Source organism: Centruroides vittatus, unplaced genomic scaffold (genome assembly GCF_030686945.1).
Source record: "Centruroides vittatus isolate TY-2023 unplaced genomic scaffold, ASM3068694v2 contig_957, whole genome shotgun sequence".
Classification (NCBI taxonomy): Eukaryota; Metazoa; Arthropoda; class Arachnida; order Scorpiones; family Buthidae; genus Centruroides; species Centruroides vittatus.
The window spans coordinates 138,687-165,981 of NW_027122636.1; the positions used below are offsets into that span (position 1 = coordinate 138,687).

At 35.1% G+C, this 27,295-nt stretch overlaps 2 protein-coding genes across 2 annotated transcripts; both read right to left on the reverse strand.

The window, feature by feature from the left end:
* Window positions 1-571: 571 nt before the first annotated feature.
* CROT (Carnitine O-octanoyltransferase) lies at window positions 572-19,919 on the reverse strand. The gene is made up of 16 exons (XM_067282518.1): window positions 19,802-19,919; window positions 16,756-16,891; window positions 14,935-15,059; window positions 10,775-10,944; window positions 10,393-10,520; window positions 8,663-8,871; window positions 6,527-6,640; window positions 5,862-5,963; window positions 5,712-5,795; window positions 5,351-5,458; window positions 5,152-5,282; window positions 2,310-2,433; window positions 1,857-1,935; window positions 1,611-1,704; window positions 1,427-1,546; window positions 572-1,348 (listed from the first exon to the last, which is right to left on the reverse strand). Exons 1-16 carry the CDS (start codon window positions 19,808-19,810, stop codon window positions 1,228-1,230), a joined length of 1,854 nt encoding a protein of 617 aa, XP_067138619.1. The 5' UTR covers window positions 19,811-19,919; the 3' UTR covers window positions 572-1,227.
* Window positions 19,920-22,404: 2,485 nt separating this feature from the next.
* LOC136985275 (sorbitol dehydrogenase-like) lies at window positions 22,405-26,021 on the reverse strand. Its single transcript, XM_067282522.1, has 9 exons — window positions 25,765-26,021; window positions 25,663-25,696; window positions 25,435-25,599; window positions 25,201-25,360; window positions 25,015-25,133; window positions 24,881-24,946; window positions 24,630-24,802; window positions 24,260-24,381; window positions 22,405-22,643 (listed from the first exon to the last, which is right to left on the reverse strand). The coding sequence occupies exons 1-9, from the start codon at window positions 25,822-25,824 to the stop codon at window positions 22,481-22,483; spliced, it is 1,062 nt and encodes a 353-aa protein (XP_067138623.1). The 5' UTR covers window positions 25,825-26,021; the 3' UTR covers window positions 22,405-22,480.
* Window positions 26,022-27,295: the final 1,274 nt, after the last annotated feature.

Here is a 27,295-nt window from a genome sequence, read left to right on the forward strand (position 1 = left end):
TAGGATAACGCGCCACCGGAGATCGTCACGAAGTATGACACGGAAAAGCCGAATTCGTTCTTCAGAGAGGAAAAAAAAAAAACTAATTTCGCGTTCTCGAAATAAGTCTTAAACAAAATGGCGGACGTTTTGCGAACTTTCCCCGATACATCTTTTGTGGGGAGCGTATTGCACCTTTGGCGCAATACCTAGCAGCGACAGAAATGAAACAAATTCGTTCCCGAGGAAATTTCGGCAAGAAATTGTCAAATCAATCGGTCTTTGGTTCTCGCCGTATCTTCCTTTGTTTGGCCAACGCCCGGCGAGGCATACCAATTGGAAACGTCTTACGTCAGAGTACGAGGGTTTCCTTTAAGTTAATACACGCGCGTGCATCTTGGGTGGTGGCGCAACTTCGACGTTCCGGCATTAGCGATACTCCCGAAAGTGTGGAGAAATCTTAGTGTCTTAATTCTCTGGTTTTGCCGATTGCCCCGTTGGCACTCGACCGTGCTACCGTTTCTCCCATTGGCATTTTACGCCAACAGTATGGTAGACGAGACGTATTCTCCCCATCCAACACAAGCACCAGTGTTTTTAAGTACTAATTTATTTACTTTGTTTGAAAAAATCTTAAAACAATACAAAAACTTAACACAATAACAAAATGGCTTCTCGCGCGTTGCATTTTCTCCGGTCAAAATTCAATGGGGGGGGATCGAAGGTGGCAGTTCCCGTCCGGTGGTTGGCGTGGCGACTTCTGCGGGATTCTTTAATGTAAAGAATTTTCTAGTTTGTCGAAAGAGACGAGAGCGGCCGGTAGAAATCCGGAAGGACGGAAAATTCTTAACGGAATTGGAGAAATATTCCGAAAAATCGCCAGACGACGGGGAGGCAGTCGGGGTGGCCAGTAATTGGGACGTTTCCGGAGTTATTCCAGACCACCCGCCCCCGTAACGGGCGACGGGAATTACGAAAATAAACAAATTTGACGGTAAATAACAATTTCCGTCGAGGACGATGCAAACCGGAGTACCGTCCGACAGCCATATTGCTTCCTCTAAACGCGATTTTTTTATTAATAAGAAAGTTTCAAAACTAAGAAACTGGTTGAGTCATCTCTTAAAAATAAATTTCCTGCCTCGATTATGGCATCCGGGCCCGTCCGGCCCGGACGCTATTAATTAAAAATCCATTGGGTTTCTGGTCCGGAAGAGCGGAAACCATCGAGTCGCGCGCGTCCGGGATTCACAGGTTGGAGGTGGTGACGATATACTGCATGTCGGACAGGGCGTGACACAGGCTCTCGAACAACCTCTCTGGCACGGTTTCCGGATTCTTGCGGAAGGCGGTGATGCAGAAACCGATCCTGCGAAAATTTCAGGGATGGTCAGTGGCCGCTTTCGGCGGTGTTAGAATTAGTGACGCTGGAAAAGCGCAGCCTCACCTGTTATTCTCTACGTTGTAGAAACAACCGTAACCGTTTTCTACCATGGGCATGACTCCGCCCGTTATCGACGTGTAACCCGTGCAGCTGGTGGACAGGACGAACTTCCCGCTTCCTCCGCTACAATAACAAGTTACTTTAAATAAGCAGGTGGAGGCCGAGAGTTAAAAAATTGAATTTCTACCTCTTTTCCCAGGAAGGATCCAAGAATATTTCCGGAATGGGATCTCCGTTTTCCATGCAGATCATAAAAAGCCCCAGGAAGTGTCTGTCGCACCCTTAAATACGCAATAAAACACTTACAATAATCTTTAGTCGCTAGGAAATTAAGATATAGCCTAAAGACCGCAGTTAGGACCCATAAGCCCGGTCACCGTATTAATATTTTATTGGCCCGGCAAATTACCAGCAGATAACGAGAACAATTTACCTCTATTATTCGTACACTCGGCCATTAAGTGGGTGAATTTTTCGATGGCCCTCCTCAGTAATTTCATCTGCTCCGACGGCTACAAAAGAACATGGTAGTTAATAAATCCTTATTTCTTTCAATTTGTGCCGTAACTCGCGGGCAAAGCCATAGATTTTGTTATTTAAAATAAAAAATAAATGGTTAATGTTACCCTAGGTATACAAAATGGCGGCTCGTCTCCGATTCCAGCAATCAGAAGACAGGGAACAATGGGGACGAATAGGTTAGGTTAGGTTAGGTTAGAACGTGCGTCCCCACTGTTCCCTGTCTTCTGATTGCTGGAATCGGAGACGAGTTGCCATTTTGTATACCTAGGGTAACATTAACCAAATAAATACAACAACGCCTATGGCACGACTTCAATTAGACGAGATTACGTAACTAAAGTAATTTAGGTAAACTTATACTCACCGCGGTGACGTCGTCCATCATGGATTTGACCCAGTCGATGGGCTTCCGGAAAACAGGACCTGCAGGTTCCGTACGACCGTGATAAAACTGTCTGGTGGAAGCCGTGACGTAGGTCGGGGCGGGACTGAAATTAATACAACTGGTGTTCAATTTTTTCAGACTACTATGGAATTACCTTTAAATTAATTTTTTATTTAATATGATCTACAATTTGACCAACAACTTCGCGTGCATAATATAATCCAATGTGGTGTTGGGTAATACTTGGCATCACCTCGACAAGAGCGGTCAAATTCTCTTCTACCAGTGTATCTTTAAAGACCCAGCAATGTGTGTGTTAGTTATGTAATAAGAGTGTAGTAATCGTGATAAAAACATAAATTGATGGTTAACTAGATTCTTTTTTTGCAGTGTTTTAATGTCATTTGAAAAAACTAGTTGAGATTATTTGGACAGAATATTTTTTGCACAAGAAATAGTGGAAAATCTTTTCCCTTATTCAAATACTTTTCGGGAATGCACCGGATTCGGATAATGGGGTACGACCGTACAATAATTCCGAGGTTTTCAAAGGTGCTAAAACACTGCAGAAAGGTACAAATAAACTAAAAACAAATTTAATTCATATAAATAATGAAAATATAAGTACTTTATTGTATTAATACTGTATTTATTTATTACAGCAGCATCTTCTGTTACAATAAACACAATATGCCTATGGATTGAAAAAGTTATAAACGTGCTTACTGTAAAAATGCTTGTAAATAAGGTATTTTATGAGTAACCACATTTTTTTTAGCAAGTTAACAGCAATTTTTATTGGACTCCAAAATATAAGTTCTCTCTTTCTCAAAATTATCATTTAACAATGGAATTTCAAGCCAAGAAATAATCTTCTTAAAAGATATGTAAGTGCAGTATCTGAGCAATAAAAGCATTGAAAACTTTTATTTAAGCAACATTTATTTATTTAAGGTTATTTAAGGTTAAGGGTATTAATTTATATTTTAGAATGACATTATGTTATCTATATATATTATAAATAAGGATGTTTGTTTGTCTGTTTGCTATGCACACCTATGCCATTTGACCAATTACTATGAAACTCGGCAGTTACGTTCAAATACTTCCAACTTAGATAATGTCGTACGTCCCGGCCCAAAACACTGATTGGATTTCTATGTATCGATTAATTTCTGTCTACTTTTGATTGCTGGCTTTACGTGTAGCGACATCTATTTTATAAAAAATTTAACAAAATAATTAACTAAATATAATTCTTACCAAAAAGGATATAATTTTAAAAAAATATATATATTATATTCGTTGAATGTAATTTATACTGCGACAATGATGTAGCGCGAAATAAATCCGCCATTATGCCATTACCGTGACGGGTAGCACGTAGCACTTGCCTGTGTGTAGTAGTGTTTTGCTTCTGTATGTCATACTTTTTCTGTTAGCAATGGAGTCGTGCCGATTATGTATGTAACTCTGTTCGAGGGAAAATGTTTGAATTGAAATAATGTGACTTGCAGTACAAATCGGAAGTTCATATACAGTTAATCTGGTCCTCTTTCTCTACAATTTCCATTTCTGGTCTTGACTTTCATCTATCTAATTTCATTCTTGAGATTAAAGAAAAACAGAATGGATGGATGACAGTGAAAATTTATAGATCTACAATGTTTTCAAATTGCAGCCCAATAAACACCCTCCGGTAGCCGAGTAGATAAAATCGCCGAACATCGGTATTTGGTTGTGGGTTTGTGTCTGGCCAATGGACTGGTTACGTGGAGTTTTCTGGGTTTTCTTCGTGTTAGTAATACTTAAATTGGGGCCAGCTTGACATAAAGTCTTTCTGGGATGCATCCTCCTTGACAGATCGCTTACGTGTCGTGTCGCCGTAACCAAATAAACCAAACCAATTCTAATAATTTTTCTATTAATGCCGATATTTACGAGGACATGCTTAACTACCGGGAAACCTGCACATCCCAACCCGTTCTCTGATTTTATTTTCCCTTATTAACTCGTACACCTATTGCCCCAAACTTCTTTGACTGATACTGCTAAGATGTTCTATTGTTCGGCCAAATTAATGTACAGTATGTGCAATGATTTTAAGGCACAAAATACAGCTCAAAGTCTTTTTCTGTGCCGATGTTTATTTTTCCTATTTATTATCATGGTGACATTGCTTCATTCAAAATTTCTTGTAGTTGTAGTCTGTGTAATGTGCACTTTATTTACATGTTGAGTCTTACTGTCAAATATGCATCCACTATTCTTATGCCACAACTTTCAAAAGTTTTCTATACTTAGATGATTTTGCAAATACCATGATAAACGTGACAATGGTAGGCTGAAATAACCAATCTTTTTACATAGTTTTTGTTTTAATATGTGTTGTAGTACAGTATTTTATTTATATAACTACAAAGGTTATCACACCAAGTGCCCAATCTAACACATTTTAAAAACTTTTCTTCCTCTACTGTACACAATTTAAAGAATTTTTAAAATGAGTTAGATCGGTCACTTGGTATGATAAACCATTACATAACATGACGTTTGTATAAATCAAATACTATAATATAATATAACAGAAAGTATATGTTTGTATTGAACAGAATGTTTGTATTTATTTTTTGCCTGTGCAATGCCGAGCTTACCTGCTAAAAGTATTATATAGTATGTTATATATATTTATGTTATAGTATTAAAATGATTTAAGTGTCATCAAAATATGGAATATTAAGCTATTACACAGGTATAACATAAATGAACACATTTATATTATGAAGTTAAAATTTAAGGTACACATTAACAAGATACATACCGACCATGCAGCCTATAATAAGCCAACTGTAATGCCATTTGAACATAAGCTTCTGGGTGAAGTTTGAGTGGCCGGAGAAAATCTTTACCGTATTGGGAATAGCCGTCGCAAAAGCACTGGACATCATTAGCCTAAAGAACAATAGCAATAGATTTAATTTCTAGCTTTACCTCTTTAAACGCGATCGATTCGAACTTACCAGCTCCCGAAACTGAAGTCTTGCCGATTCGACTGCAGTTATGATGCGATCGTCAATGACAAACTTCAATCTTTGAGGATTAGGAAGATTTCTCATTGATCTTGTTCCCTAATTAACAGCCAAAAATTAATGAACAACAACACTTTGTTTACATCAAAATTTCTGGAAATAATTCAATATATACAAAGCAACAATAAATAAAATATTGTAAGAAATGCAAACTTTTAAACATCTTTTAATTATTTAAGGTGTTACGAATTTTAATCCAGTGTGTTGCTATTTGAAATTTATAGCAGCTTTTATTGTCATTTTAGAAAATTTACCACGATTTACACTTTAAAAAATTTTAAATTATGCTTACATTCCAGACTCCATTACAGTCTTTTATGGATAAAGCGACGTAATATCCTAATCCAAGCGTGACCATTCCGTCGAAAGGTGTATGCTAGAAAGAAAAAATTTTTTATAAAACACCAAACTTGCACAATTAAAATCAATCCAAAATATTTACATCTGCATTGGAGCCAACGATTCCATTTTTAAAGTTAATTAACGTCATTGACTTATCTGCCCATCTGTTATGGCAGTCACCTCCAAGAGATTCGCAGATAATCTAAAAATAAATAAATAAAATGGTCCAATAAAGCAATAAAAAGTTTAAATTTTGTTACAATTATTTCTATACACCATATTAATTATTTACTGATACAACTACAATACATTCTTTAAGTTACTCTCTTACAAAATGGTCCCGAACAAATCGAGTTTAATACTTTGTTACGTTCAAATGATAACATATGCAAATCTTATTCAAATCAGTATTTAAAGGTAACTTGTTTGTCATCATAAATGTATTTCATGGATTTCCATGAAATATATTTAAAATAACAAACAAGTCACAGAGGAAGTCACTACCCGATTACAGATACAGGCAGCAAAATACTACGGCATCGCATACAAAAATTGTGCACCCGGGCTCGAGAAATACCTCGAAACGTGGCATTGTATTGAAAAATAACTAAAAAGAATAGGAAAAGGTTTATCAATGTACATACAAACTGCATTTGTACCTTCACTTACTGGATATTCTTGTATACACTTTTTAACTTTTTAAAGGCATAAGAAAATAGTATCTTTTGCATGACAATATTTTATCCAAGAGAGAAATGTACTCACCTGTGAAGGTGTCAGAGGTGAATTTTCATCTAAGACAACAACAAACATCGAAGATTCAATGATTTCTAATGCTTCTTTGTTCTTTGGATGAAGCTGTGACAGCCATTCTCGATTCTATTAAAATAAAAAGTAAATTAAGCTGTTATAATCATTTTACTTTAGTCGAAAATAATCGGTCAGATTAAAATTTTACATTGTTATTTTGTTCTAAATTTCTGAGAAAGTCTATATATGCCCTCCACCTCAAATTAGTAGTGTAGTGTTTTGCCCCTGTACTGTACATCATACTTTTACATTAGCAATGGAGTCGTGCCAGTCGTCTACCTAACTCCTTTCGGGGATAAGTTTCTAACCCAAATAACGTGACTTCTAGTTTGCATTGGAAGTTTATATATAGTTAATTAGGGCCCTCTGCCCCTACACCTTCTATATCTGATCTTACTTTCATGTATCTAACTCCATTCTCAAGATTAAGGAAGACCAGATGGATTTTGTTAATATTACAGTGGAAATTTATAGGTCTACAATTTATTCAAATTGCAGCCCAATAATAATAGCATGTACTTTAAAAACTTGACACTGACCTTTCCTTGTAGGATCTTTGTAGATTTAAATTGACCCATAATTGTTTGTTTGGTAATTATTATTTAAAAAAACTGTAAAGCTGTCGAAATCCATCATTAACCATGCAAAGTTTATGGAGAGAATATGAATGTAAGTACAGTGAGACAATGATATCGTATGTTCCAAAATGGGTAGACAGATGCCTATGGTGACCGCAAAAGTGATCGGTTGTCTGTGGTGACCGACGAACTCGTACAGAACATTGACGAACAGGTTATAAATGCCGATTCACATTTTCGGAACTTTCTAGTGAATTTCCACAGATTCTGCATGCAATTCTTCGTGAAGTGATCATTGACACAGCCGAAATTACAGACAGTGAAGTTCTACAACAATGGAATACAAAAAAACTTGTAAAACACTATGACAAGTATTTAAATTTGGCTGGAGGCTATGTTGAAAAACAGGGCAAAGGTTTCATTAAATGTTTTTTTAATATAAACAATGGAAGTTACTTTCTAGATAATCTATGTAATAATCTTTAATAGCTGAAATAGAACAGTTGCATTCCACTTCAACTGTCCATACACAAAGGTTGGTCTTAACCCAGATTGAAAATGTTAGCATTATTTAAATCATCATCCACTGTTACAGGTGCATTTATTAATTCAGCTGAGTAATTAGCTTAGTTGATCCTTAGTGGTCCAATAACTCGCAAACAGGTATTTGGTTTAAACCAAGTTTCTAATTAATATAGAATACTTTTAATAAAATTTCCACTATGTTACTAAACCAATAAACCAGCAAAATAACCATTTACTTTGGAAAGTGAACGTTTTTGTTCATTTTTAAAAGGACATTTTCAGGCTGGATTCGGGTTCAATTAAAAATGGACAAAAACGTTCACTTCCAAAGTGGATCTTTTGCCGGTTTATTGGTTTAGCGACATAGTGGAAAGTTTTTTTCATTAATATTAACCAGTAATTGGGTTTTGTTTTTTATAGAATACTTTTGTCAACCAACCTGATAATGAAACAGCAATAGGATAAGATATAAAATATTTTATGTTCTATTTTGTTTGAAAGGTAATAAGGTTAGGCTTCTGGTAATTGTATTATCTTAAATCAAAGGTTTGCTAAAATATTTAACTTCAATTTTCTTTCTTTAACTTTAAGTTAAAATCTTTTATAGAACTTCAATCTTCTGGCAAAGTTTCGAACTTTAGTTCTTGTCACAGAATACAAAACATGAACAATTGAATAGCATCTACTATAAAAGATCCTTCAGTGTGTACACTACGTGTGTAGAGATCCTTTTTAAAGTTTAACTTCTACAGCTCTAAAATGTCATAAACCTTGACAGTATGAATGAAAAATTACATTATTAGTTAAAGTTAGAACATAATATGCATTATTATTATCAGATTTATACAGGAGTATTTTGAAAAGTGTCTGTATATAATGTGATATTAATAAATAGAAAGTTGAAATAAATTCTGTTCATATATTTATTCTTTCAATTACTCAAAACCTGTGCATTATATAGAAAAAAAACAATTTAAGATTGGTAAACCTTTGCCCAGGTGAGTCTGTCGGCCACCGTCAGAGATCCTAATCCGGGTCCCTGCCCGGCACTACTGCAAAGGTCGGAAATGTACCGAAGCTGCCTCTCGCACTCGAGAGCAGTAAGGGGTTCTCCCCTGTCGTCCACAATGTCGAAAGCAAAAATGTGGCCCTTACATAAGACTATAATGTGAGTTGGTCCCTGTTCGCCTTCGGATTCTTTAAAAACAAAAAAATGCATTAAATACTTATAACGACTAAAAACTTTTAATATATGAATCAAAATTATAATTGTAACTAAAATTATTGGTTAATGTTACCTATGGTAGCGAACGTGGCGGCTCGTCTCGGAAACAGTGGGGGCACACGTTCTAACCTAACCTAACCTATTCTAATAAATTACCATAATTATTGTCAGCCAAATTATTACAATAGGGGTAATTTATTAAAATAGGTTAGGTTAGAACGTGCATCCCCAGTGTTTCAGAGACGATCCTTCACGTTTGCTACCATAGGTAACATTAACCAAATTATTAAATAAAGTAAAAATGCGTCAATTTTAATTCTAGTACAATAATAAAAAAAAGGTTAATGCATAGAAATTTAATACATTAGAACAATAAGAAATAAAAAAATCTGTCTAATTTATTTAAAAACAAGCATTAGTACTTCATTGCAATCTACAAATTACTAATAAAACTTTGAATTCAGAGAAAAAATGTATTATAGTATAGTTTATATTAAAAAAAAGTATAATAATCACAGAAGAATTATTCATTGTCACTTATTTTGCTTTCTTTTATGTAGTTTTTTTCCTCTCTTTTTAATTCTGCTAACTCCCTGGCTTACTTGATCATCACAAAAGTTGGAAACTGTTACGAATTGCATTTCTACCTACATTAATGCTATTTCTAATGTGTCATATGTTTCGCTTCCTACGAACACAGCAAAGCATTTGCTCGTGCTTTTCTATTTGTACCACAGCAAATAAAACCTAACGATAGTGTTGAAACAAAATAACCCTATAACGAGCATAAGGAAGATTGCAAATAATCGTTATTACATAAACTGCCGTAATTTCTGAAATTAATACTCCGAAGTCAATTTCGGTTAATAGATTTTTAAGATAATTGATGTTCTACTGTATTACGCAGTTTTAAATAACTATACTTCATTAAATATTCTTAAAAAATATATTAAAAGATACCAGAGATACTTCATATTTTTTTCTATTTAGTTAGAACTTCACAAATTCAAATCAAATTAACGGATGAAATAATTTTTTATAAATTATCTTATTATGTGGCAATTTATTTCCATTTACTCCTCAATCTTAGCTTTCAAACCATATTTATTAATTTTATCATTGTGCCACTGCTAGAAGACTATTTTAACTTTGTTTGCATCGGATGGCGGACGAGTAGCGAACGACGAAAGGTCGACTCCGCCGCGGAATTGTCATTACCTCGACGGCGTGTGGAGAGACCGAATGACTTATCCTGTATATATAGTCTCGAGAAGTGAAGAAATATTTTAATTGCAATAAAATAATTAAGTTTTGAGAATATTTAGATATAGAAAGCAAAATAAATATCCAAATTAACTTTTGTTTGTTCTGTTTACTATATGTTATTCAGTTCTTGTTAGAAACTTTAGTGTAAGCCATTTATTTAAATGCTTCCAAATGAGACTTTACTCTACCTCAATTTCGCAGAATAATGTATAAAAATTAACACTCACCCGTTTTAAAATAATTAACGAGTCTGTCTTTCGTTTCCCCGGGAATGCGACACGTATTGAACAGACGTAGAAACTGGTCCATGCTCCACGGAATGTTTTTGGAGTTATAGTATGGCCTTAACTGCTCCCTAAAGTAATTATTGCAAACATTTTAATGTAGAAATAATAAGCAAAAAATTGTCATAAATAAAACATTTAGTAAGATTATGTTAAATGTCAGTATGCTATGATAAAAATTTATATATATGAATTTTTATACGGTCACTCCACATCATGTTGTATTAAAATCTGCCATCCAAAAAGTCACATTGCAAGTTACACAATATTAAAACAATAAAAAAAATTATTTCTAGTTTCTTAAAAACATTATCACATAACTTACGTTCTGATTAATTTCCAAAATTGTGCATAGTAATGAATATTAAGAGCGGAAATTTCGATCTGATTCTTGGCCAGAGACATGACGTCGGGCACATAACCGGCCATGTTCATTAACGGAATCATCGGAGATCTCTGCGACAAATACGCGATATCCTCCCACCATTTTTCTAGCTGTAAAACAATTTAAATAGATTAAGTATTATGTATTTTGTCACATAATCTAAGATTTATTGGTACTTTGAACATGCTAAAAATGGATGTAATTATAAAAATAGTTTATTTATACACATTTATACAGAAATTCACATTCACGACACATTTTATTAAGTTTACGGGTATACACAGGAATATAATCACAAAAACCATTTTGTCCTTCGTGTGATTTATGGAAACAAGATTTATGAATTCTAGAAGAACACAGTTTTAATATAATGATGAAAGCGCATACATTCACAACATACCTTTCCCTTGTAGACAGCTTCTAGAGCCTTTAATCCTTGCTATTGATAATAATCACAGGAAACTTTCATGGAACTAATTCATTATATTAAACACATGTTTTTAAATGTTAGGTTCGATGATTTTTAAGATTATGAACTGCCGAAGTACCTCCAATTTACCTTCCTTAAATTCTATTTCTTGATTCAAATAAATCTTATGTAATTTCCAGAAGTTAAATAATTGATTTAATTTACCAAATTCGTCTTCTGATTCTAATTTATTCAAACTCTTCTAATATTTTATAACTTTGTATCAATATTTTTATTATTATAATAGAATGGTACCTAACACCTCACTAGAGGTGTTAGGTACCATCTCTTAACTAACACCTCACTCTAGTGAGGAATTACTTTATATTAATCACTTAATTAACTAAATTATGGCTCGATCTTTAAGACAATCGTTAGTAACTCATTATACACTCGTCGGGCTTAGAGATGTTTATTATCTAGATTAGTTATAATTTACATTATTCTAATAGTGTTTCCCAATCTTTTTGGATTAGCAACAATAGCGAGATTGGTCGAGGCCGAAGTTTTAAACGCGAAAACGTGTACGTCGGACGTCGGCGCCGCTTTCCCGTAAGCCTAGAAGTTTGACAATGGTGTTTGGAAAGTCAGTGGAATCGTGCTCGACATTCCAAACGCCATTGTCAATCTTTAAGTGTCGCCATTGTCTTTAAGTGGGTAAGCTGCGATGTTTATAGAAGCTCCAAAGAGACGGATGCTGGCATACGCACAAATGCCCAAAATTTTTGTGAGGGAGCATGCTAATGCAGTAAATTTTTCAACGATTTGCATTTTAGCAAATACTTTATTCTCCCTTCGGTCGGATGGCGGTAGAAAGGTAAAAGATAAGTGAAATTCTAAAAGTATTTAATATTTCTGCTGCACTCGAATGTCACGATACACACGTGCGTTGCAAGAGTGCTAAAGGTGTGTCGTGACACACAAGTGTGTCACAGTACACAGGTTGAAAAACACTAATAAATTAATCAGTTTTAAAAGTATGCATTATTATAAACAAATTTTAATTTTCAAATTTATAAATGATTAATAAATTTTATAGTTTTGTTATCTAAAATTACAAAATGAATGAGAAAAAACAAACAGAATTTTCTATTTATAGACGTAAATATATGTTGAAGGTCTTGACGTCGTACTCATTTCTGCCATAGGAACTTATGAAGGACAACCTAAAAAACTGTGTTGTATGGTTCCAATTGATAAAACAAATGCTGCCTTTGAGTTTACAACTTTAGATTTACATTATATAAAGTTCAGAAATATTTTGAAAGAAATATTAATATTAATTTTATCTATTTTAAGAATGAACATAAATTAAATTTCTGTAATTTAGATCAGCTTGATACACAATTATGTTTGCTAGGTAAAAATAAGAAATTTCTGTTTAATTATTTTCTATAATTTCTAAACTATCTTAGCATAAACTTATATATTTTTTTAATATCTCGCTTTATACGGATTCGTGTTCCGTATTATAAAGACAATTTCACGCTACCATTTGTTAAATATAAAACAGAAAACAAGCACAAGGACAGAATCTTTACATCTAATAACGTAATTACATAAACTTCTTTCTTTTGTAAAAATATTTTAAAATATAATTCAATTGTTTTGCTTCACAACTACATAAAATAATTTAAAAACAAAAACTAAAACCAATTTAAACATCTATTAAGTCGACGCGATAAGATCAGATTAGAAATGAAAAGATATAGAGGAGAATAAGAACAAAAAGATATTATTAAAGAGAAAAGGACGTAGTAGTTTACGTATTAGAAAAATGAAAATGGAAAATATCGTAAATGGTCGACAAGAAGAAGATAGAGAGAAAAATGATAAAGGAGTGAACTGGCAGGAAATGGAAGACAATGATAATACAAGTATCAAACAAGACTGAAAGACTTTACTCAAATGTCCTAGCAGGAGAATGCCAAAAGTTAAAAAGACATCAAAGGTTAAAATTAGTGATGTAACGAATAGTATATTCAGCCTCAGCCGAATACCGAATATTCGGCTAGGAGTGTGGCCGAATACCGAATATTCGGCCAGGAGCGTGGCTGAATAGCCGAATATTCGGCCAAACTATTCGGCTTGATTAACGCACGTACGAAAATTGGCACGCAAACCGCATTATGGCAAGGATCGCGCACCCTGCTCTCTATTGGCCTGCTGTCACTACGATTTTTTCTTCCAGTAGATCTGAATTATTTAAATTAATTAATTAAATTATAATTATTAAAGTTAATATGAGATGAAGCCTAACGTCTACCTCTAGTGCCAAATTGGTTTATAATTTATGTAATAGGTGTAAATAGCCCGATACGATTCAGTAGTTGTTGGTATTTAGATGTAAGTTATAACTTATGTTATTTTATTTGCAATCGATCTTTTTAACTCTTTAATTAATCACTAAAATTTTGTTTTTACTATGTATTTGTAGACTGAATAGTACCCTAAGATATATTTTAGTGGATACATATGGTCTAGTTTCTCCCCAGTTGTGGAACAGTTCAAATATATTATTGGGGGTTTCTATTTGTGAAGTTTTGTAATATTTTGTTGCTATTGTTTTTGTCAATAAAATGTTTCAATAAAATGTTTTGTAAATCATTTTAAAATATCGTAAAACATATTAAAATATACGCGAATTCAAATATAACATAATTAACTAAACAATAACATTAATGCCCGATACATTCTAACCTACACGTCATCAATGCCATAAGATATCGGACTAGATAAAGGCTATAATATTATTTAATTACGAAAGAATTTAATACTAGAATTAGATGCTATTTCTTATTAACTTTAATAATTATAGTTTAATGTTCAGCATTAATAAAAGTTACCAAAATGATTAATTTACTGTGTTTTTGTTATTTCTTACTCCTGTTTTTAGGTATTCGACATTCGGCCGAATAGTGATTAAATATTCGGTATTCGGCCGAATAGTGATTTGAATATTTGGTATTCGGCCGATGGCCGAATACCAGGTAGTAACCGAATATTCGTTACATCACTAGTTAAAATGGAAGCGTAAATATAAATTTCCAAATAAATGTATGATTAAACACCAACAACTGCCGAATTATCGGGCTAGCAAATGGCTATAGTAATATTAATAATTTAAGTTAATTTGGTACTAGAGTTAGGCGTTAGGCGCCATCTCTTGCTAAATTTAATAATTAGAATTTTTAATTAAATAATTTAAATAAATTTAGGCTTAACTGGAAGAAAAGAATCGGCCCGAAGCGGGATTCGAACCCGCAACTTCTGCTATCTGTGCAGACACGTTACCAGTTACGCTAGTTTCTTCCAGTTAAGCCTAAATTTATTTAAATTATTTAATTAAAAATTCTAATTATTAAATTTAGCAAGAGATGGCGCCTAACGCCTAACTCTAGTACCAAATTAACTTAAATTATTAATATTACTATAGCCATTTGCTAGCCCGATAATTCGGCAGTTGTTGGTCTTTATATATAACGGGTTAGTTGTTGTTTATTTTGTATGATTAAACTTATATAACATTGTTAAACTTCGATTAACTGTTTCTTTTTTTAATGCTTGTTCAAAATTCTATTTTTATATTAAAGCCACTTAAATATGAAAAAGCGAAATTTTAAATACTCACCCAATTTCTTTCTCGTTTTGACTTTTCTTTCAATTTGGCATGCAATTTGGCACCTTCTCCTCTTTCGAATTCGGCGACCAAAGCCTGCGTGTTTCTGTATTCTTCGTCCGACACGTGAACTATAACTGAAAACGGAATAAATCATTTATATTAAAAGATCTCCGTGATTAAATTTTACTAAATAATATAATATGATTATATTTATATTCTACTATTATTTATTTACTATTTGTATTAAAAAAACTGATACGGAATAATAAACATTTATTATCACATTACTTAATATATAATAAATTAATTGAGTTCGAGTGTGTTTTATTTCGACCTCATTGCACCGAAACAAATCTTGATAATTCCAATTCGACGGAATAATTGACAAAAAACGCTAAAATAGCATATTTATAGTCTGAAACTACCTTCGTCTACATTTTAGTTAATGCAAATTATTTCAATTTACAAAAATAAAATGAAATATAATTACACATATTTGATTTAAGATTTTAAGTAAAAGATAAAAGCTCGCAGTATTATTAGCCAGGTCGAGGCCAAAGTTTTAAACGTGGAAACGTGTACGTCAGACGTTCGGCACCGCTTTCCCGTAATCCTAGAAGTTTGACAATGGCGTTTGGAATGTCGGACGTGTTTCCACTGACTATTTTATTATATTACTTATTATTTTAACTCGATTATCCAACAGAAGTAACGACAGTAGTGGAATGAATAATATATAATAACTCGTATAAGCACATAATTGGTATATTAGAAGATCCATCACGTGTATATTTTACGGCTGCCTTTTTTCGAAATTTTAGACTCCTCTGGTAACGTACTAGAGGTTCTATTCCAATGCACCACTTATTTTTTAGTATGTACTTTGCTACTTTGCTGCCCGAAGGGGCCACCTCGCGGCCTCGCCCGTCGAGCCAACCCCACGTAACATTGTAACAAATTTAAAAATTAACAAATAAAAATATTAAAATATAAACGTTGTTTTAAAGAAATAAAAGGGTTCCTGTTAGCAAATAAAACTTCAGATGGGTGAATGCCCCTTATTACCTCTTTAAATCTGTCTCCAATCCTCACGGGTATCTCTCCTAATTCTGCAGAAGAGGAAACTCGGAAAACGAGCATTTTATAGTCTACGAGTGCCAAGTTTCGATTTATTGTACGAAATTTTGTTATTTTGTTAAAGGAGTTGTTAAGTTCAATATTCAATTTAACAAAATTGTAACACATGTGTTTATGTTACGTAGTGTTGATGTACAGTCCACAGCTCTGTCACACGTGTCAGGTGTGTTGTTTAACTATAGACTTGGGAATGCAGGGAGAGATCTTCCTGCCTGGAGAGGGAAAAATTGTGCTTTCCCTTTGGTGTGGCCGGGCAGTGCTGACCAGAGTGTGTGGCTGTGTGGCTGGCAAAGAACCAGTGTTGTGCCTTTAATTGTCGGGTGCCTGAGTGTTACTCGCTTGTGGAGTGCCAGAGTCAGGAGTGGAGCCAGTTTCAACACTAGTGTTACTCACTAGTGTTGAAAATAAATTACAAATAGGTTTGTTGTTATGTTATAAATAATTTGTGTACTGTGTTTAGAACGTGTAAACAGCAACATGTTAAAACATTTTACAGGAGTTCAATTTTTTTATTTATTTTTTTTATAAAACTATTAGAGAATAATTAATTTCTTGTATATTAAGCATAACGAGGACAATGTCATTAAAAATTTTTACCAGAATTATTATTAATGTTTCTATAATTCTTTAACTTTTGATAGCTGCAGTAAAAATAGTATAAATATTACTTCCTAAACAACTTGTATTACCCACCGGAATCTAGATACTGTTGCAAAGTCTGATGCAAGGGAGGAACGGGAAGACTCGGCAGAGAGTCGTCATTCACAAACGTCCTTTCCTTTTTACTGATAAAAAGCACGTCTCTGTCGAGATCCGTGAGATGTATTTTCTGTAAAAAAAATATTTTTAACTAATTATTTTTTAATTTCATACAACCTAAAATAGACTCGGAATGTAACGGGCTAACCCAGTAACCTTTCTGTAAATATTCGAGCTACGATCTATGCACGTTTTGTCGTCGTTAATTTAAATAATTTCGTTCGAGATTGCAAACTGATTTGATAAAACAACACTATTCTTGCACAAAAGTTATTTCAAGAGCTATTTTATCATTAAAATATTTTAAATATCACACATATTATTGAAATAAATGGCATTCGACTGTTCAAAAATAAACATAAATTATCTAAATACAGCAAATTTTGACTAGAAAATTTCTAAAACATAAAATTTGCCAACAAAATATAGAAAAATCTAAATTTATAACCTGTTTCAAAATTAAACTAGGACAAAGCTATTAATATGAATGGATAATCGGATGCTATTCACGAACTGCTCGTAGTTTGAATGAGCGCGATTACTCTAAGCATGCTTAACCTGGATTTGTCCGGGAGATATTTTCTGTTTTAATCAGTTTATGAAGTTGCAATTCATAGGCATAACAGAATTTCACAGAAATGTAGTCTCTACGTACAAACTCGACGTTCGGTTTCGGTATTTCATGGCTTAATCCAAATATATACACCGCATTTAATAAAAAAATGGAGAAAAATGGTATTCGATACACTCGTCTAAACATCCGTTTTCTCTCTTTTTAACTGCATCTATCGGTCTTTTTTTCCTCTTTATCCTTCCGAATTTTCTTCGTTACTCGTTCTTTCCATGCAGTATATCTCAAAAGTTTGTATTTTTGATTTTTCTATCTATTATTTTGTCTGAAGAGTTTCCTTTGTTATAGATTTAAAGTAAAACAAACCAGTAAAAGCTTGATTACTACAAGCCTCGATCCTATCGATAAATTGTAAATATTTGAAGGAATAATGAAACTGCAAAGTACTTCCTGTTTCGGAAATAAAAACAGGATATCTTTTATCTGTCGGGCGAGTTAACTTGATAATTTAGTGTACTGTTTCCACTTTTTCTCCATTGACCTACATTAACAAAATCTAGAGTTCACCGAAACTTAACGAAATTCGTCCAATTTAAAAAAAAAACATTTAAATGATTTCTACGAATGGTGGACGGTAAACCGAAACCACCGGCAGCCCCGAATTGCTCGAACGTGTAAGCGCTTTTGCTTATCGTACACGTGGAAACAATTACATGCGGCTCGACGATAACGCCATACAATAGGAACAATGCATAACTACGTATCATTTGAAACAAAATTAAAGATGTCACGTGAAAGAGAAACACATTAAAATTGATTTTAAGGTCACAGAACGTGTATTGTTTTGCAATACCGATCGATCAAAGCGACCTTTTATACGTATAATCGGCGGACGAGTTTTCGAACGATTAATACCGATTAAGGTTACGTTTCGACCGAGGTTACGTTTAGATTCCGTTTCCATTATTAGCCAAAGAATTTAAAGTTTGGATTATTCCTCAAACAAAACGAATAAACAATAGCAATAATTTTAATTTTCAAGATTCTAATTTTTTTTATTTATTTATTTTAAGTCTGTTTCGATTAAAAACCACGGCCTAAATACCGTTAGCCATATCATTAGATTCAATAACCTCTGCATATTTTTTTTCCAGAAAAGATTTATTTTGACGGACTTTAGAACATCCGAAAGAACTTTGTGACAAGAAATAAGATAATATTGTATATAAACTAAACTTATTTACATTTTTGTTTAACTCTTCATTATCTAATCCTATCTTCAGATAAATACCGTGCAAAACATGTTTTATTCGGCGTGCGTTAAACTTCTTTACGTGCAACAAAAATACGTAATTATGTATTAACAAATAATATTTTTTCTTTCGTTTATCGAGTTAAAATAATTTACGTGAAAAGATAATATATCAAAGCGAAATCGAATTAAATTTCTTTAAAGGAAAGGATAATACCTATTATTATTTTTGTCTTGACAAAAGGTAAATTGTTTCCTCGTGCAATTAGATAGAGCATAAAATTTACTACAAACGACGTAATCAGCGTTACTTAGTACTTCGAACTCGTTTCCTCCTTTTTATCTGATGAAACTTGCCGACGAAACGTAGTTCTTCGACACCGAATCGATTTTTAAATGCATTTTCCGATTTAAAATCTCTCTCTCGGCTTTAATTTCGAGCGGTGCTCGTATTATCGAGAGTCGACCCCCGTCGTAGCACGGGTACAATTTTTATGCCAAATATTTTACTACGCTTTACGAAAATAATCTTTTCTCGGTCGTTAATTCCTAAGGGAAATTCTAATCCCGACGAGGTCTTCCGAGGGAAACCGATCTCGTCTTGCCCGCCTCGTCGGCGGGACGGACGGTATCTCGCCGAATCCAGTCGCAAGAGCGCGGAGATATTCGCGAAACGTCCGTAAAACCGTCAAAAAACCACAATTAATTCGCCATTTTTGCACCTCTTTAAGACTTAACAATTAAAATAATAATTTATTTTTAAAGGGCATAAATTAAAAGACAAGGAAAATTCGGTAGCGGTTAAATGGAATTAATTAACGAGGAAAGTTGTCAAAAAAATATTATTGAAAACTCGTCTTTCTATTTATTACATTTAATGAAATATATCAGGAAAATTAATTGTTGAGTAAATACATTCATTACTCGGCAGAACGAATTGTGTTTATGTAAACGGACATTCGGGACATCTCCGCGTAGAGGAAGAATCTTCGCGAGATTTACGAGCTTTTCGTATTAATTCGCGATCACGGAAGAGGTCAGACACGCAGACACACCACTCGTTTTTTTACCACATCTTCCATTTAACCCAATTATAAAAAGAATTCGATACGAAATTAATTAAGATCCTAACTCTTAATAATCAAACGATTCCTTACCGAAGTCATCTCGAAGTCGAAAGAAATAAATCGATGCTAATATTCGGTTCAACAGCCGACTCGATTCTCATCCGTCCAACCGTAAACATTCGACATGTCTGCTTGTTTTCGTACACGAACATCACCGTAACCCGAGCTCGTCTCCCATTGGACGTGGCGTGACCACGTGATTCGAGACGCCACCTAAAACAAAGCATTCACTTCCGTTTTTCTTTTTTTAAATATTTCGGGTTTTAACTCATCCGTAAAGTAGAGATACGAAAAAATAATAATAATAATGATAATAAACGGAATTTATAATACTCGAAGTAAACGAACGAGAATTGTAAACGGGAGAAGTTTTCGACGTTTTTTTTTTTTTTTAATATTTTACTGATGTAAATTTATACAATGTAGAAGTATGGAACCTTGATGTACAGTAGTGTATTATAAAACCTTGACTTATTTAAAAAAACTTGACTGACAAATGACTAAATGAGGTCTATTTTTTCCGCTATTTTGTTGGAAAAATATGCGGATATAAATTTGTAAAATTATATAATGTGTTGTTTATTTATTAATCTGATATTCTGAGTAATTATAAGTTTATTAAAGCTAGATTTACGCTTACGAGTAACTCGTATATAACGACTCGTACGTAAAAATCTCACGCGAGTTACCACTTAAAAATACGATTTCTCACACGTTGTAAGTGATATAAAATGGTGGAGATTATGGGCCTATTCGTAGTAGTAACTAGTGTTTTAATTGTGGAAGAGAAGGCTCTAAATGTCCTTTGTAGCCTACACTGTACTGTACGTATACAGAGCTGTATGTACTGTACAGCATACAGAGACGATTAAACAAATATTACAAGCATATCAAATTAATAATAGATACTTTATTGACTGGCACAAAGTTTCTAACTATATGTTAGATATATTATTTCCCGATGATGACATCATTAATGATACGTATGAACAGAAACAATTGCCACATACAGCCAGGGAATATAATTATAATGATATTGTTACCGACTTAACTAAAGATGACATTAAAAGACTATTGCGAGATTCCAAGGGTAAAAGGGCCCCTGGAATAGACGAAATCGCGTATGAAATAGTTATAAATGCGCATATTTTACAGAATTATTTATATAAAGTATTTGGATGAAAAGAAACAATGCGGTTTTAAAAAGCATTTATCGACAGAGGACACTTTACGGTTTTGTCCGACGAGAAAACTAAGTGAAAAATGACTAAAATGGCCGCGTAGCCTGATAAATATTGATTAATTTAATATTTTGTTGAATAATCATACTTCAAAGTATCATCATCGTCACTTTGCCCTGTTGTCATTAATCATAATAACCTGGCATGATTTGTAATGCCCATATTAGTCACTTAGTCCGTAACATATATAACGTTTATTTATGTGTTCTTTATTTTCATTATACATATAATATACATAAAATAGACTGTATTTGTTAATATTTGATGTTTAAATTGTAAGTTTGTATAATTCTGTTTTGTACGGCAAGAGAAGTGTAGTGGGATTTCTGGAGTTCTGCCAGTTATCAGCATAATTGTGATTTATTCAAAAGTAATTTATTCAAATTTTTCTTTCGTAATTCTACACGAAACAAAGCGAGAACTGATTGATACACGAAAAAAAAAAAAAAAACTGTAATGCCACACACGAGCAAAGCTCCCACCCACTCATTTACCTTACAATATTCGACGAGTCTACTACAGAAATAATTCTCCGAAATTTAAGTAAGATTCAGATTTATTTTATTTAAAACTTGAAAATAACAAACATCCCATGAAATTTGTAAAGGCCGTATCGATTTCTTATTAGCGAGGTTGAGGCCGAAGTTTTAAACGCGAAAACGTGTACGTCGGACGTTCTGCGCCGCTTTCCTGTAAGCTTAGAAGTTTGACAATGGCGTTTGGAAAGTCAGTGGAATCATGCTCCACATTTTAAACGCCATTGTCAAACTTCTAGGCTTACAGGAAAGCGGCGCAGAACGTTTAAAACTTCGGCTTCAACCTCGTATTATTTAGCGATTCCGAGAATTTACATTCGTTGCGCTTAATCTGGGTATCCCCAAAAGGGAGGAATTTAATATTCCATAACAGAGTTGCCCGATTTCGTGTCCGACCCACTGAAACCGCCGACGGGCCCACCAGATAACCACCGTTTTTCGGCCAAACCCACTGGAAAACAACACAAAAATTTCATACTACGTTTATAAACCAAAATTTTTAATAATTTTAATATAATAAACAATTTTGGTATTTAATCCAAAATGCTTGTTTCCGTATCGCGCCGACGCGCGGAACTACCTCCGGCAACATGGCGGCACCAGTCTCTTCCAATCTCTATCACGTGACCGTCGCCCATGTTTTTCCACGTATGGAAAACGCATTGAATTTCCAACGCCATCTGCTGGAAATCGCGTGCGTAACAAAAGAAATTACAATAGGCCTTCGCTGGCTACGCGAAATCGCCTTTAGCCGGTGGTTTTATTCCATCTTTGTCTAATCCCGTGTATATTTATCTACCAAAGTCGAATATCCCTATCTAGTTTAATTTATTAAAGAACATGGCGTAATCAAAAAGTAGTTATTTCCCTTTATTTAAATTGATTTTTTGTTACATATTATTTATTAATGCGCTCGTTACATTCGTTTTGTTTTAGTATTCCGGTTGACACCGTATCATAGTTTTGACTGTTCCGGGGACCTCTCTCTTAACGAATTCGAAGGCTTCTACGGCTTCTTCCAGTTTGAAGCTATGAGTAATCAGAGGAAGACCATTAACGGCGCCGCTTTCGAGAAGATCGATGGCTCGCTGATAGCTGTTAAACATTTTAAGTTTCATTTATTCATAACAATTGGATAGTTCGGGATGTCCTACCTTAACACCCTTTAAAATATAGGGGTAAGGTAGGATATCCCAAAACACTAGTAGTATACTACTAGAACACTACTATCGCTCTGTTTCCATTTATCACGGCGTATCGTAATATTGCTTGTTTTTAGGACACCTGTCAACAAAATATCCATCCTGTGATCGTTTTACAAACAAACGATTTGAATTACGGCATTAGTGGATAACGAAACACGCTTTCCGTGATCTCGTATGTCCCGAGTCAAACATACTGTAGTTCAATACATAAAAAAAAAAATCAACATAGGTGTAATATATGTTGATGATTTAAATAAACATTAAATGTAATTGTGTAAGCGCCAAGGTGGCAACACGGGTTGAAAAGGTTGAGAGAAGGTGTGGCATAAACGGACAGCGAGGCAGTGCCGTAACTAGGGCGGTGCCAGCGGTGCCCAGGCACAGGGCGTAGACTCTGGGAGGGGCGCAGAAATGACCTGGACCAAGTTTTGGGGCGTAGTTACAGATGCTCGCACCGGGCGCATAAAAGGCTAGTTACACCACTGCAGCGAGGTAGTCGCTCGAGAGAACCAGCTGGATGTAAAAGTGTTTAATTATATTAACAAAGAGTTATTCGTATTATATTATCTGGTCAGTTGAGTCTATAATACAATAGGGTAATAACGGACTTCTGAAGGAAGTTTAATGTATCTCCGGAAATATTTCTTTAGTAGTAACGAATTTTAATCGCCAACCGACGATATAGCATCAGAGCAACTATACCTATATCTAACTGGTGAAACGTGATACCCGATCCTTTTTTTATATCTTGTACAATTAACTGCACAGTAACTCTTTAGCGTTCCTGTTATGCTCCTATGACAATTCTCGCACACTCGTGTCTAAATAAATAGCAATTATGCCAGAACTGGCTACCATAAGTCGGCACATCTGTCCACAGTACATACACTTTTTGCCTTAAACTGTCATGGCGCGTCTACTTCCTTTGGCTTCAGACGACGGCGCTAGTTTCTACGTTAACTTTCATCCGATTGTCTAGTAGTTATATATGGTTGAAAAGGATGCGGAAAAGATTTTTTTAAAAATTGATTTAAAAACTTCTGCTAGGGGCCCTTTATAGGAAAATACCCGAAATAAAGCAACAAAAAGGTATTTATTCGTTTCTTAAGGTACATGCATTCTGCAGAGGCCGTATATAAATGTCGCACAAAAGCAATGACGAACAGTGTGCTCTATAGGATAGGTGACGGCAACTGCTCTCCAGCAATGCTTCGCACGTGCAGTGTAATATGATCCTTTGCGTCTGCCAAGTTGCAACGTTTCCACCATAAATCATATATGCCAAAGCGTTCCCTAGCGGAAGTTTCTGAACTAAAAGGTTTTTTGCAAAATCTTTTTTCGCATCCTTCGCATAGTATGTATACAAATTTTCGTGTCAATTCGCTTATTGGTTACAGCTACAGAATTGTGAATAGGAAAATTTAAATTATGGCCACCCTTTGAAGGATTTTTCGTCACAGTATCGAGAATATGCGGCTTACGTTACGTACAAAAATGTATTATTACCAGTTCGGATATCTATTTACTCCGACGATGTCTACTTCTTTCAGCATGGCTTCCGCTAACGGTAGCTTGGGATCTCCGGGGCCAATTCCCACCACCACCACTACCCCTCTAGGTTTGGTCGCCTATAATCATACTCTTATTAACAATCATAACAATACGATTAAATTCAATAGTTTAAAAATTAAATCGAAACGTCGGGCAGATATAACTTGTTAAGACCGATTATAGCCTCTGGTTACGCACGCCATCTGCTAGAGATCGCGTGCATAACCAAAGAGGTTACAAGCAGCCTTATAAGGTTCATAAAATTTAGTGAAACGAACTTTAGTTTTTAGAGTTAAAGATTCTAAAACTCGGTATTGTTTCCTACCTTTAAAGCCACCGTTACCGTAGCTTGGAATCCACAACAGTCCAAACTAACGTCCGGATTAGCCCCCAGCGATTCCACCACTCGTCTGGCACAGACGTCGTCGTCGGGATCTGCCAAAACGACACAATCTGCTCCTAATTTCTTCGCGAATTCCAATCTGTCATTCCTGACGTCTGCATCGAAATTTATGTACAAAGTCTTCGGTGTACAAAGTGCACGCGACAAATTTCTGAAGTCGTTCTAAAACTCACCTGTCACGCAAATTCTCGTAGCTCCAAATGCCCTGGCAGTAAGCATGGTTAACAGGCCGATGGCGCCTGTCGGAAACAATCGATCCTTTACCAATTTCTGTCTAAAATGAAATTTAATGCCTCCTTGGTCTCACCTGCTCCGCAGATTAGAACTTTGTCCCCGCCCGTCACTCTACCGCGACGACAAGCGTGAAGGCCCACGGCCAAAGGTTCTACTAAAGCACCCTCTTCGAATGTTAGTTTATCCGGAAGCCTGAAGACACAATGAAATTTTTGTATCGTTTTGTTAATAAAAAATAGAATTTCGTCCATTTTCTTACTTGTAGCAAAATTGGGCGGAATGAGCGATGTATCGGGTGAAAGTTCCGTCGTACGGACACAGACCTAATCTTTTCAGATCCGGACACAAATGATAATTTCCCTCCAAGCACAGAGGACATGCCAGACAGGGGCCACTCGTCTCTATGACGACTCTATCCCCTGAAATCGTACAGAAACATATTCGGCATTTCGAAGAAACCGATTGAAATTCGAGACCGACGGAACACCCTCACCTGTTTTGAAATTTTTGACGCTTTTACCGACTTTCACTACGGTTCCACTGGACTCGTGACCCAATACAGTAGGAGTTACGGTCTTCATTTTAGCTACTTCGCCCCACGCCCACATATGAATGTCGCTAGCGCAAATTCCCGTGCATCGAATAGCTATAAGGACCTCTACAAAGAGAGAAACAATGGTTATCCTCCTCAAGGAATCCACTTCCTTAAGGTCTGACTTACCGGTGTCTTTAGGTTCGGGTATATCGGTCTTCTCCTAATGTCAAGATAACACTTATTTAATAATTGGTTTTGTTAATCGAATAAGAAAATCGATTAATTTACCAGTGTTAATTTCTGAGAAGGGTGAAGGACCAAGGAAAGATTTTCTCCTCGCACGGACATGATCCACACTTCTTATGTCAGCCAGACCAGTTCTTAGACTGATTTATCGCTATTTAGTAAAATCAAGGTGACGGGAGGCGTTTTCCTCACCCTTATCCTATCGCAGTTCATACTTTGTATTTTGTGATAAGTTCATCGGATTGCAACCCGTATTAATTTTTGTGTGGCAAAAATAGAACAAAATGAAAGTTAATGGAAATTAAATATATTGTACTAGGGGGCTTCTTTCACCCGTTCAGAAATTTCGTGGAGATTCATCGATTCGCGGTGCCGCCGTTCCTATTTTATTTTGCAATTCTTCTGCTGGCTCTCAACGCGATCGCGTCGTCATCATATGACACACACAGCGATCGCTGTCCTACGTGCTTTCACACTGCGCGAAATGGAAGGCGATTTGCAATGAATCATGGAAATTTTTTTAAAGTGCGGCAAGACAACTTAAAATAAAGTTTTATATTAAAAAAATTTAATTAAAAAATATAATATTTACTACTTTTTGCACTTTTTCGAATTTCCACGCCATGCCATACGTCGATTGGCTGCAACAGAACGCCACGCGAAAATATCCACAAGTTTCCAGAACACGTATTTGATTCTGCTACACGAGGGCGCGTGTTGGTATCCATTAAAATACTATTTTTTAAAATCTTTCCACCGTGGGCACTAAGAGGGCCTCTTTTAGCATGCCCATTATGGGTTCGGCCAGGTCCACAATAAGGCGGCCGGGTGGTGAGAGCCCGACATATCCGGACGGACCTGCCCCCGAAAAATTCCTGGGGATTTATCGACCCGGATTCGGATTCGATCCCGGGTGCCCCAGAGCGGTAGACTGCCACCTTGACCTCTCAGCCATCCGGCCGTAAATCCTTACAATTACTAACAACGTAGGCGTTATGAACGAATTTATAATTAGTACAGTAGAGCGTCGATAAGTGGAATAACCGGAAAGTGGAACGATTTTCAGTCGGACTGTGTCGTGCTGAATCGAATGTTTTTGATACTAAATTTACTTCTAAAGTATAATTTTCATGTTTTTTATATTCTTCGATATATTTATTTTGTTTGTACAAAATGCAGAAATAATTTTTAACGATACGATAGCCTCGATTATTATTATAAAAATTTTCGTTAGGCTTAAAATCGACGAAAATTCAACACGAAGCGACACGCAACGGAGAAAAATTCAACAGGAAGCGATACGCAACGGAGAAAAATTTGAACATCGGACAGGTTAATGTATTTTTTCGTACAAAGTCGGAAACTGGAACAAATCATTAACTGGAAGGACCCCAGTCCCCAATTGGTTCCACTTATCGACGCTCTACTGTAGTTTCAAAATCAAATATATTCTCAATTCTACAGTTGCGCGGTATCTTAAATGGCGACGCGACGGTGGCGCTACAGTACGGAAAATACACGAACCTCTTCTGGAAACTTGTGGATACGTTGTCCCAATACTCCGACGCCAAAG